General features: G+C 44.2%; 2 protein-coding genes across 2 annotated transcripts in view; both read right to left on the bottom strand.

Annotated features, from left to right (window-relative positions):
* The window catches only part of LOC119358415 (heat shock 70 kDa protein BIP5-like), a 3,836-nt gene extending 3,276 nt beyond the window's left edge, over nt 1-560 (bottom strand). The window contains exon 1 of the mRNA XM_037624968.1: nt 9-560. Within this exon, the coding sequence (XP_037480865.1) occupies nt 9-537 (529 nt within the window). The 5' untranslated portion in view covers nt 538-560. The remainder of the gene's footprint in view (nt 1-8) is intronic.
* A 676-nt stretch (nt 561-1,236) lies between these two features.
* On the bottom strand, nt 1,237-6,376 carry LOC119357164 (actin-related protein 6-like). Its single transcript, XM_037624150.1, has 8 exons — nt 6,054-6,376; nt 4,588-5,381; nt 3,321-3,513; nt 3,184-3,247; nt 2,034-2,118; nt 1,893-1,943; nt 1,743-1,805; nt 1,237-1,638 (listed from the first exon to the last, which is right to left on the bottom strand). The coding sequence occupies exons 2-8, from the start codon at nt 5,292-5,294 to the stop codon at nt 1,509-1,511; spliced, it is 1,293 nt and encodes a 430-aa protein (XP_037480047.1). The 5' UTR covers nt 5,295-5,381; nt 6,054-6,376; the 3' UTR covers nt 1,237-1,508.
* Between the last annotated feature and the right edge of the window lie 6,159 nt (nt 6,377-12,535).

Below are 12,535 nucleotides of genomic sequence, written 5' to 3'. Positions count from 1 at the left end.
CTTCTCGCCGAGATACGCCTCAGCCGTCTCCTTCATCCTGGTGAGCACCATGGCGCTCACCTCCTCCGGGCTGAGCGTCCGCACGTCGCCGGCCTTGACCTCCACCTCGAGGTGCGGCTTGCCGTTCTTGTCCACCACCTTGAACGGCAGCAGCTTCATGTCCCGCTGCACCTCGGCGTCGACGAACTGCCTGCCGATGAGTCGCTTGGCGTCGTAGACGGTGCGGAGCGGGTTGGCGGCGGCCTGGTTCTTGGCGGCCTCGCCGATGAGGCGCTCGCCGGAGTCGGTGAAGGCGACCCAGGAGGGGGTGATGCGGTTGCCCTGGTCGTTGGCGATGATCTCCACGCGCCCGTTCCGGTACACGGCCACGCACGAGTAGGTCGTGCCCAGGTCGATGCCGATCACCGGCCCGCCGTTGCCGTTGCCGTTGCCGGAGCCCTTCTCCTTCGCCGCCGCCGCCGCGGCCGGGGGAGCCGCCGTGGCCGCGAGGAGCAGCACCGCGAGCAGTAGCCCGTGCAACTTCGTCGCCCGAGCCATGGCGCCGGCGATCGATCGATCTCTTTTTCGAAGCTAACTGCAAGTACGTAGCAGGACGAGGACGTGGTGCGGCTGCTATTTATGGCGCGAAGAGATGCCTACGTACAGCGACGGCTTGACGTGGACGAATCGGAGGCTGCTTCCGACGCGGTCTGTCCCTCGGGAGCGCGGTGACACGCGTGGGAGTCCATCTGGGCCGTTGGTTTCCACGATCGGACGGCTGCGAGGGCTCATGACACGCTGGCGGGAACCGGGCTGGCTGCTGCGTGACGTGTTGGCTGTCAACAAGGATGTTCGATCATGATTCCAACAAAAAGAATCAGTTCCTGACTTGCAAAAATAAAAGAATCTGTTCCTGGGCCCACTTTGGAGGTTACATGTATGAATTCTCTCACAAAAGATTAAAGATATGACCCAAGAGGTTAAAAACAATTTCAGACACCAAAATTCGGGAAGTCATCTCGTCTCTTATACCAAATTTAAATGTGATTCAAATCTACTTTGAATTTAAGGTACGCAGGAGGACTGATGGAGCGTATCACTGAATTTCAAGGACACCACGTCGAAAGAGGTGTTTGGATGGAGAAAGAAGGTTGTTGACATAAATTTCACATTGTTATTTAAACAGCCAAACTTCACGAACTCACTTTCTGCAATCACGGCGCAAAATTTTCTCAATTCAAGGAAGGTTCATGCAAAGGCCGGCTAGAAAATCCTCAGGAAAATCTGAAATTCCCAGTAGCTAAATCCACCAACCCACAACTGAATCCATTCATCCAAAGTTGATCTGCATGCATGCATGGGGAAGAGAACCTCTGGTCTCATGACCAACCAGCCGTTAGTTAAATTTGTCTAGTGCAAATACTGAACTTGTTAAACCTTTTTCAAAAGATGAACCCCCTAATTCGCATGGCACTTGCTAAACATGCCATCTAAAATAGGCTACATTGTTCTATCTACTGAGCAACTCTTCAGTGGAAGAATCTTCGGCGGCACCGTGCCGACCCCATCTCCTCGTACTCCGATTTCGTAACGCACATCGACTCGAAATCAGGGCTGGATGCCAGGACAGATCCTCCTCTCCAGACACCAAGAATTGGGCTGCGCAAAGTGGCAGAACGTTAATGCCATTCGCGCGCGCCCCACATGAGCGTTAATGAACGAAGGAGAGGCGCCAAGACAAAAACAGAGTAAAAGGCACATACTTCTCTTGAGAGATTATCTTCACCTGGTACTCCTCGGGCACAAGAGGCCGAAGTTCTCTCTGCCTGTTGATACAAACAACTAAGATGATGCACACAGACTCGTGTGATGGGAGATAGCACTGTTACTTTTCCTACAGAAAAACTACTTACAATCTTTCAGCGAACCGAGGGAACAACGTGCTTCCGCCTGTCAAGATGATGCTGAAAACAGCCCAATGCATGAGAACAAGAGTCACGCGATCAGAGGTCAAGATTGCGTCAGGCATTTCACCGTTTAACGACAAAACATACCTCTGATAAAGCACAGGTTGAATATATGGATGACAGGCTTGTGCAGCACGAACAATACACTCAGCAAGGCCCGCTTGATTCATGCCTACAAAATTCTGTTATCAGTATATTCTTATTTCTTACCCTTGCAGAAGGGAAACTAATGAGCTGAAGCAGTAGGTGGAATCGCTCCTGCTAACTTGCACAAATCAACTTTATCCTGACAGTCATTCAGCCTATATAAGGTGCTTCCTTTTCTTATGGCAATAGGCCAGTCTATTCTATCCATCTGATCCAAAATGCATCAAAGTTAAATTTGAGTGGAAACAAATGGAAACAGAAGGAAAATAGAACTATCATGATTGGTAACGCTTGTAGAGAGATAAATTGAAAAGATTCTGTACATAACTCTATTGTTTCATTTCTCTATCTACATGAATTGGCACTTTGGCAGAGCACCTGCCTTTCACGGTAAAAAAAAAACACTTTTTGGACAGAAGAGAAGGATAAGACAGACTGTTTTGCTGTCCATCAAAATTTGGGAGAACAAACAAGAGAAATTGTGACCCATAAGTTTTGCTCTTACAGCAAAACTGCCCCATATTTTCTGAACAAGCAAATTAAACCCATATTCAAATTGTCTATCCTTCTTTTCCTTTTTGTTTTATGTTTGGTCTGATTCGTCCCACCAAATGTATTTTCTAGGATGCCCTCCCAGTATGTATCAAAATGCAAAGCCTGCGGCTGAAACATGTAAGGTCCCAAGGCAAAAATTATCCAGTTTAATGCAATGGAAGTACCACACATTTTGACAGCGTTTCAATGATCACCACACATTTTCACAGACATTGTGGAATGCAGAAAAAATCTAGTCCTGAAATTTATATATCCTTAGCTAGCATCAAAAGATTATGTCTGGTTGAGAAATCATTTTCATTAAGGGTGACAAATTAAAATTAGGTTCGGGATCCTTGAGTAGTCTCTGAAGCTCACTCTGCTAATCCAGCATCTCAATGAGATGGGGGCTAGCTAGAGAGAGAGAGAGAGATTCAGAGTCCTTGAGTTAGTCTCTGCAGGACAGGATGCTAGGGCAATAGCAGGGGCATGTTCTAAAAAAAAAATTATGAAGTACAGATGAAGAAGGTATAGGAGACATTTAGATAACACTAACCCAGATCAATTGGATGAAAAAGCATCTCCGGGACAAGGAACCTCTCGTTGGTCAAGGCAAATTCCTGCAAATTAAAATTCCGTTAGATGATTGTTACCAAGTAACATTTGACATGTAACAAAAACACAGGATGTTACATTTTGACTTAGTTCAGGCTTTTTTCGATCCTTGTCTATGCCACTGTCACCATCCTTTTTATCTAATTCTCCTTCAACAGGCAGAGAGCAGTATCGACGTGCTTCATCCAAGTCTTTGACAAACCCTTTCTTGTATGTTATGCCATCAGGGAGAATGTAAGAACATCTAAATGGGTTGTCCTTGAATGATAAACTGCAATAATTGCATATCACACTGTTAAGAGATTTGATCATTTGTAACTAGCAGAGAAAGGTAGTTGTTTGACTAACTGATAAACAAGACAGTATATGGTGCTTGAAAAACACAATGATATGATGGTATGCACATTGCCTAAGCAGAAAAAATTTAAAGCTAGGCGAAACAGTGTGATCAAAACTATTTCGAATGTCAAACATAATGAGCAGATATCCACAGATGTTCAACCAATCAACCAACTAATAAATGAATGAAGTACTAACTGATATCTCTGTCCAGCTCCAAAGGCAAATTTAAAGTATGAGACTCTTAATCAAATTTGACTTTGCTTGAATAAACCCTCACATTCATTAATTACTCAGTACTCACAGCTCAACAACAGGACCACAACCAGCTATTCAGACTGCAAAGGATCAGTCATTGCTTGTCATATCTTCTCAAGTACCTGGTGATCTTGCATTCAGACTCTAAGTACATGGTGATCTTGCATTTGCTTAGTTTGTCAACTGAAACCAACTCTAGGCCATAATATTCAGGTCGAGTACAAATTTATAACTATACTTTCCTTCCATAGTCTAAGCTTGTGCATGAGTGTGTGCATATGGTATACAGTCGGATAATTTTCTTAGCCATCTCTGTTTGAAGCTATCATAACCACAACCATTCTACAACCTGACTAACCAAGTATCCAGGCATTTGAAGCTAACAAACAGTTGTTGTTTCAAATAAAGTAAAGTAGGACACAGGGGTTACCCTTCTGTTTTCAGCAAGAAAAAAAATGCAACATAGATTTATTTTGAAGATAAGCTACATGCACTGGGGCTGCCCTTTATACAGAACATAGTTCCATAGGTGCCATTCTATCAGCAGATATGGTTAGGTTTGTTGCTCAAACAACTCATTAACAGTTCAGATTACAAGAGGTACAAGTTCCTAGCTGGTCTTTCCATACGAAGGTCACATCTTAATTTAAAAATTATCATGAAATTGTTCCAGACTCTAACCTTAAAAAAAAAAGAGAACACGGTAATTTAATATATCCACATCATGTCAGTGAGGAAGTCAGCAGACCTGGCAAGGCGAAGATCACGAGGGACATCAAGGGAAACAAAGCATAGCTTTTCCTTTGCGTCATCAATGAGGAGGGTCTCATCCCTGACATTAAGGGACCGGTACGAAACAAGCTCCTTGAGATAGTTTGTGAGGGCCTTGCCACCAAGGTCCATACGCCGCACAGCATAATTCAGCGTAAAGTTCTGAAGGACAGGGGACGCATGGGTGAAGGAGAAGCCGCAGTCCACAACAAGACTGCATTGGGTATGAAAGAGCGACGGCTGGCGGCTGGCCTCGTAAAGGTGGACAAGGGAAGGAGCGTCAGCAACGCAAAGAGAGTTGAAGCCAAACTCCTCGAACACAAGTTCGTCGGTAGCATGCTGCAGTCCTGGAGGATTGAACTGCGGTTCCACCAGTAACAAGGATGAGTTTGTCGGATCCACCTGGAGCAGGGTGCGCAGGACCCGTTCCCACACCTCCCGCTGCACCTCTGTATTGATAAGGTAGCCACGGTCAATAGGACGCCTCAACGTCATACCAGTCACATCAACATCTTGTGCCTGCAGCTGGTCAGCCGCTAGCCATTTCTTTGAATTTGCATTGGAACCAGGAGACTTTGCTATACAGTTCGGTACGACAGCAATTGGATCCTTGTCCCCGCCAAAACCAGCCTTCAGAAGACCACCCCCATTGTCTATCACCACCACACGTGATCCACCCGTCATGTAAAATCCCACTGCTACTTCTCTCTTATTCAAGCCTGTCCCTATCCAACTGAGACCCAAGCCGGTATACTTGAATTTAAAAGGGTCCTGCATAAAGAACAATTAAGGGATCGATTTGATAAATTGCTCAACAACTGCATGCAAATCTTCCCATGTAAACAGCATGCGCTTTAGCAACAGACATAATAAATCTGCCTTAATATCTAGGTAGGCGTGGCTCAAGTGCGACATGTTTTTTTCAGAAAACTTTGTATAGCAATATAGAAAATCATGGAGCCGGTGAGAAACTGTAAAGTGAGGCTTAGCAAGACATAGCAACTAGGAAAACAAACCACGAAGTTTCAGCAGCTAGATATATGTTCTAACACTAGTAACAACACAAACAGGAAGAATACACCGCAGCGGCGGCCTAAATCCTTGAACCCAATCGTATGTCAGAGGCAGTGGCGGACCCAGGAATAAAATGGAGGGTGTGCACACTCCCAAAAAAACTGTCTAATCCAAAGTGTCATATAATATGTGATAAAATAATACAAACAAATAGCTCAATCAAGTCTGACAACATTGTAGCTGACGAAATATACTCCAAATTCCACAATTCAATGGCATCAATCAATTATATATAAGCATTAAGCAGTAAACCAGTCGCTAAATTGCTGTCTTGCATCAATTCAATCAAATCGGTTGCTGGCTAGTACTACATTATAGTAGTACTAACAGTTGGGCAAACAGAGAAACAACTCAATCCATTATCTATACCTTGCTGTGAATGGCTAGACCGGTGGGTGCCTCGGGGCCTAGGGGTGGAGGCTGCAGCTCGCCGGTGCCCCAGGAGCTCGCAGCGAGGGAAGGGGGCGGGCCGCGCCGCCGCGGGCGAGCCGGCGCCTAGCGTGGAGAGGGGGGCGGCCGGGCGGGCCAGGGGGCAGGGTAAGGGAGCGGCCGTCCGGCACTACTGGCGGCCAAACGGTGGCGGGAAGGAGAGCGGGCGGCCGGACGACGGGGAGACGGCGAGCCGTCGACGGGGAGTGGCGGCTGGCTCCTGGCTGGTTAGGTCTCTCGGCTCTCGCTCGTGTCTGCCTCTGGGAGGACTGAGGAGAGAGGTCCAGAGGAGAAGTAGACTGTTGGGCCTGGGCTGTGGAATGCATTTTAATTGGCTGGGCCTTTATCGAACCTGCACAGTTTTACTTCAAAAAAAATAACATGGTTGCCTAAAATAAACATGGTAAAAAAACAGAATTTTGGGTCACTAGGTCCGATTGTGGTCTCTGCCGACGACCAATGGCGAGGGGGGTCACAGGATCCCGCGCTCGTGTAGCTTTAGATTTTTAGTCCCTAGTAGCTTAGGTTTTGAGGTCGTTTCACGTCTTCGATTTGGTGGCAGCGATGACGGCACTAAATAAAGGAGTTCGAGATCATTCCTCAACCAGGGATAGATTTGGGCACTGTATGTTCGAGCAGGGATGACGTGGCGGCGGCATCCTTGTGTGGACTTGTGTCCTTGGGCTCCGTCGTTGTGGCGGCGTTTGCTCCAACATTGGCGTGGAGCTTGAGAGGTAGTCTAGGAGCGGATACAGTTAGTGGTCTACATCTTCGGCACCTGGAAGATAGTGGATCGTGTATTGGGTTCATGGGTGGTGGCTGGTCGGTATGGTTTCCTCTTTCGACATGTTAGTCAAGCAGGGGTATCGGATCTGGAGTGCAATGGCGTGTCCAAGGTGTTGCCCCAGCCAGATTCTTTCTATGGCAATGGTTGTGCCTTTGGTAAGTTGCTTTGGAGATCCAAAAAATGCATATTATTGCTAATGGATTCTCTGAAGCTAGCGTGCATGAAGCTATGGAATTATTAAAGAACATACAACAAACAGGAAGTATAGCTCATTACATTGACAACTTTGAACATTGTATTGCTTTGGTCAAAAGAAATCATCCATTTCTTCGGTAAATTTTTCTTCTGGGCTGCTATATTGGATGTTTAAGAGGAGATATGAAACATGATGTGTATGGTTAGAAACCAACTCATATTATAGAAGCTTATTTGTACTCCAGAATTTTATGAAAAAACTGCAGCAACCACTCAAGTGCAACCAAAATTCAGACAAAGAGGACAACATAACCAACCTTTCAGAAACACATTAGCACCAGTGCCACAACGGATACAATAGGAGAGAGCAAACCAACCTCTTCCAAATGCTAGAGCTTGTTGGTACTATAAACAACCTTGGTCTAGGTAGCATAAATGCGAAATTAGAAAAACATTGCACATACTTCATGAAAGTGGAAGATGATAGTGACACTGAAACAAATACAGAAGATGTTTAGTCTCATGAAAAAACTTTCCACACAACTCCTAATACCCCCGACCAACAAGTAATGCATGTATTTGTCATGCAGCAGAGAGAACAACAAGTCCTCGTACTTTTCCCCTCTTGCTAATGGTTGATGACAAACGAGCAATTTCCCTAGTGGATAGTGGATCTTCATATATTTTTATGAGCACTCATTTTGCAAACCATAGTAGTTGTTATCAAAAGCCTATGACTCCATAAAGGAGTAGGAGGAGGTGGCAAGTTAATATCCAACGGTTCCAACGGTGTGGTACCCCTCAGGGAATTTCATATCCAAGGCAAGACTTTCTCAAGTTCCTTTAAGCTTTTGGATTTAGCAAGCTATGATATAATTTTGGTAGCAGATTAGATATATAGTTACAACCCTATTTTTAGGACCCGGTGGAAAGAATTTTGATTGTGACAAATAACGACTCTCCTATTACTTTGCATCATCATACTATTCCCAAGAATAAGTGCATTATTTCAGCTATGAAAATGGATCAAATGCTAAAAATGGAGTGATGGGCTACATTCTGCAAACTTAAATAGTAGAAGATAATTAAGAACCGCTTGCAACATTTTCCATACCAACTGAAATAGCTCCCTTATTGGGAAAATATAAGGATGTCTTTACAAAACATGCAAAGCTTCCTCCTTCTAGGGACTGTAACAACCAAATAAATTTGAAACCAGGAGCACAACCACAAAACTTAAGGCCTTATAGGGTACCACACTATCAGAATCTGTCATGGAGGAGATTATTAAAACTATGCTCAATAAATGTGAAAAACAAGTTATCTTGAGTCCTTTCTCCTCTCCTGTTGTAATGGTTAGGAAAAAAAGATGGAGGACGGAGACTTTGTGTGGATTACAGGGAACTTAATTCTGTTACTACTAAGAACAAGTTTCCCATGTCAGTAGTTGAAGATCTATTATGAACTGCATTGAGCAAAAATATTCACTAAACTAGATCTTAGGTCTATGTATCATCAAATCAGAATGGCCACATATGGCATTCATAAGACTACCTTCAAGACACATAAGGAACACTATGAGTATACAATAATGCCCTTTGGATTGACTACTATCCCAACCACATTTCAGATTATATGAATTCCATGTTTGGGCCTTATTTGAGGAAGTATATTCTGGTTTTCTTTCATGATATTCTAATTTACAACAACTCCATGGAAGAGCATATCATTCATTTGGAGCAAACTTTACAAATTGTTAGGAAACCCAACTCTCTATGAAAAATCTCCAAAAGCTCTTTTGTGGCACCTCAAGTAGCATAGGGCCACATTATTTCTGCACAAGGTGTTTCCACCGATCTATGGAAAATTCAGGATGTTTTAAACGGGAAAGAGATAGATAATGACACTAAGCTCGGAGGATTTCTAGAACTTACTGGTTATTATAGCATATTTGATAATGATTATGGCAATATTTGTAGACCTTTGCATGATATACTCAAGAAAGATGCATTCAAGTGGGGACCGGAGCAAGCTACAACTTTTAAAAACCTACAATAGATCATGATGAAAGTGTGTTATATCGACTAGAGGGGGGTGAATAGGCGATTTTTATGAAAGTCTTCAAAACGTGGAAGTTTCGAAGACAAATGATAGAAATAAACCTATTACCATGCAGCGGAAGGTAGACTACAATAGGCAAACCATAGTCAAGTATTCAATGAGGTGGAAGCATAATGACTAATAGCAGCTAGGTAGTAAGGATCAGGTAGGAATGTAAGTGCATCTAGTGCCACCCCTAGTTGGTTTTGGAGTATTGACGACAAACCTAGTTGAGGGACTAATGTGTTTGTGAGAATTGCAGGATAACACAGGTAGAAGTCCCTTATTGATTCGGTTTTACTACCAGAGATGACCCTAAAATTGTATGAAGACATTGAAGTCAAAGGTGGTATATGAAGATATTCACATTGAAGACTATGACAAGAGAAGACACGATATGAAGCCTATGGAGCTCGAAGACTTAGATCTTTCGTAGTTCTTTTTCTTTTGTGTTGAGTCATAGGAACCACCGTATTGTTAAGTGGGGTCCAGGAGAACCAGTCAGGATGACTGAAGTGATGCCTAAACCAAAAACCTATGTCTTCGAGTGAAGACAATGAGAGCGAATCTTGTCCAGAGCCGGATAAGTCAGCTTTGCTTGTAGCCCAAGTAAAGTTGCCATGAGAGTTTGAAATCTGACCGTTGAGACACATGTTAGTTCCTTAGTGACCCAGGGTCATTTCGGACAAATCAGGTCGGGTTGCCAAGTGGCTATAAATAGCCCACCCCCTACAACCATAAACGGTTGGCTACTCAGATTTCAGTGCACGGCTTTTGTCGTTTGAGAGCAACCCACCTCGAAGCCTTTGAGAGAAAATTCCTAGCGAGGAGAAAGCCCTAACCACCCAGAGCTAGAGTAAATTGGGCATCACTTAAGTCCTCTTGTCTGTGTGGTCTGAAGACTTATTACACTTGAGGACTGTGAATCCTCCAGACGGTTAGGCGTCGCGTTCTGAGCATCCAAGAGACATTGCGGATTGCCAGTGAACGAAGTCTGTGAAGGTTTGGGAGTCTACCTTGAAGACTTACCAGAGTGATTGGGCGAGGACTATGTGACCTTAGCTCAAGGAGAATACGGTGAGGACTTGGTGTCCTGAGTGCGTGTTCAGGACTGGGTGTCCGGGACTATGTGTCCTAAGGTTTAAATACCTAGCCGCTCCAACCAGACGTACAGTTGTCACAGCAACTAGAACTGGTCCAACACATCATTGTCTTCAACGAGTCACTGGTTTCATCTTCACTTCCTTTTACTTACTGATCACTCATTGTGAAGTCATTGCGTGTCTGTTCTATATTTTGTCTTCACAACGTGAGTGTATGATCTGTTTGGCTTCATAGTATCTTCCTACCTGATCCTTATTACACTACAGCTATTTGTCACTGTGCTTACACTCTGTTGACACTTGACCATGGCTTGCCTAGTGTAGTCTAACTTCCCCTGCATAGTAATAGGCATATCTCTACTGTTTGTCTTCATAACTTCCACCTTTTGAAGACTTTCATAAAAGTTGCCTATTCACCCCCCCCCTCTAGTCGATATAACGCACTTTCAATTGGTATCAGAGCAAGGTGCTCCCTTGTTCTGTGTGATTCGGTTTAACCACCTGGAGTTTTAGCTATGTCGACTGCAGGGATAATCAAAGTCTCCGCTGCGTGCCCCGTCTTCGATGGAACTGAATATCCCTACTGGAAGAATAAGATGCGTATGCATCTTGAAGCCATTGACGTCGACCTATGGTAGTCGTCGAGAACAGAGTTCCCAAGGCTGGAGAAGGTGTCACTGCTGCTGATGTCAAGAAATTCGTTCAACTGGACTCTACTGCCAAGAACATCATCTGTGGTCATCTGACCAAAGGACAGTATGGCCGTGTGAGTGCTTTGAAGACATCCAAGCTAGTCTGGGACTGGCTCTCCAAGGTCAATGAAGGCATCTCAACCCAGAGAGATCAAAGAATCAGTGTCCTGCGCAATCTCTTCAACCGCTTCAAGCGAAATGACAATGAGAATGTCCATCACACATTTGACCGACTCACTGACATCACAAATGAGCTTCAAGCCCTCGGCGCCACTGAGATTACCAAACACGAAGTCGTCAAAACGCTGCTGAGATCACTTGATAGTTCGTTTGACATCCTAGCCCTGATGATTCAAGAACATCCTGATTTCAAGACACTCGATCCATCTGACATACTTGAGAGGCTCAACACACATGAGTTTCAGCTTTCTGAGAAAAAAGATATCTACGGTCCAAACTATGGGCGAACTCGTGCCTTGAAGGCAAAAGCTGTTTCCTCATCTGTAGAAGAATCTGACAGCAGTTCTGATGATCCTGAAGACATTGGAAGGGAACTTGCAATGCTAGTGAAGAAGTTCCAAAAATTCACCAAGAAGAAAGGCTTCAGAAAGTCTTCACGATCAAGCTCAAGGAATGATGAAGCTCCTGCTCATGACTACAAGAAGAAAACATGTCACAAGTGCAAGAAACTTGGCCACTTCATCTCTGAGTGTCCACAGTGGGACAACGAGAACAAAAAGAAGAAGAAGAGCAAGGAATATGACTCTGACGACAAGAAGAAGAAGAAGAAATACTCAAAGTCTTCTTCCAAGTCTTCCTCAAAGTCTTCATCACACAAGAAGAGCTCATCTGGCAAGGCACGTGCGTTTGTTGGCAATGAAATGGATTCAGAGGAGGAGTCCGCTTCTGAGGAGGCAGAGGTGGAGTCTGAGGAGGAGTCTGATTCTGGCATTGCAAGTCTGGCTACAGCATACGTCACCAAGTCCATCTTCAACACTGAAGACAATGATTTCATCACCGACACCGATGCAAATGACAAGGACTACTCCACTCCTACCTACTGCTTCATGGCACGCGGTGCCAAGGTAAACAAACGCACTACTCACTATCAAACATCTAGTGACGATGACTCTGATTGTGATTCAAAACCCAGTTACAAAACACTTGCTAAAATTGCAACTGAACAACAGAAAGCCATGGAACATATTCAAAAACTATTAGACAGAAGCGATGATCTGTTGGGTGCTGAAATGACTCGATCTGAATCCTTAATTGAAGACATAAAAAATCTTCACGTTAAGTATCAGGAACTTGAAGATCGTCATGATACTCTCTCAACAACTCATGAAAAGCTTTCCTATGATTATCTTCAAAGGAAGCAAGAACTTGAGAAATTGAGAGCGGCTCATGAAGATCTTCAAGAGGAAAACGAGTCACTTCACGCCGAACAGATCAGTTCCGCTCAGGAAGGATTTGAACCACCATGTCTTAAATGCATTGAGCATGATAATGCTACTTCTATTGCTGAATGTTCCACTGCCACTG

Source organism: Triticum dicoccoides, chromosome 2A (assembly GCF_002162155.2).
Source record: "Triticum dicoccoides isolate Atlit2015 ecotype Zavitan chromosome 2A, WEW_v2.0, whole genome shotgun sequence".
Taxonomy (NCBI): Eukaryota; Viridiplantae; Streptophyta; class Magnoliopsida; order Poales; family Poaceae; genus Triticum; species Triticum dicoccoides.
The sequence above is the reverse complement of the archived record's forward strand: the minus strand, read 5'-3'. Positions and strand labels throughout refer to the sequence as shown.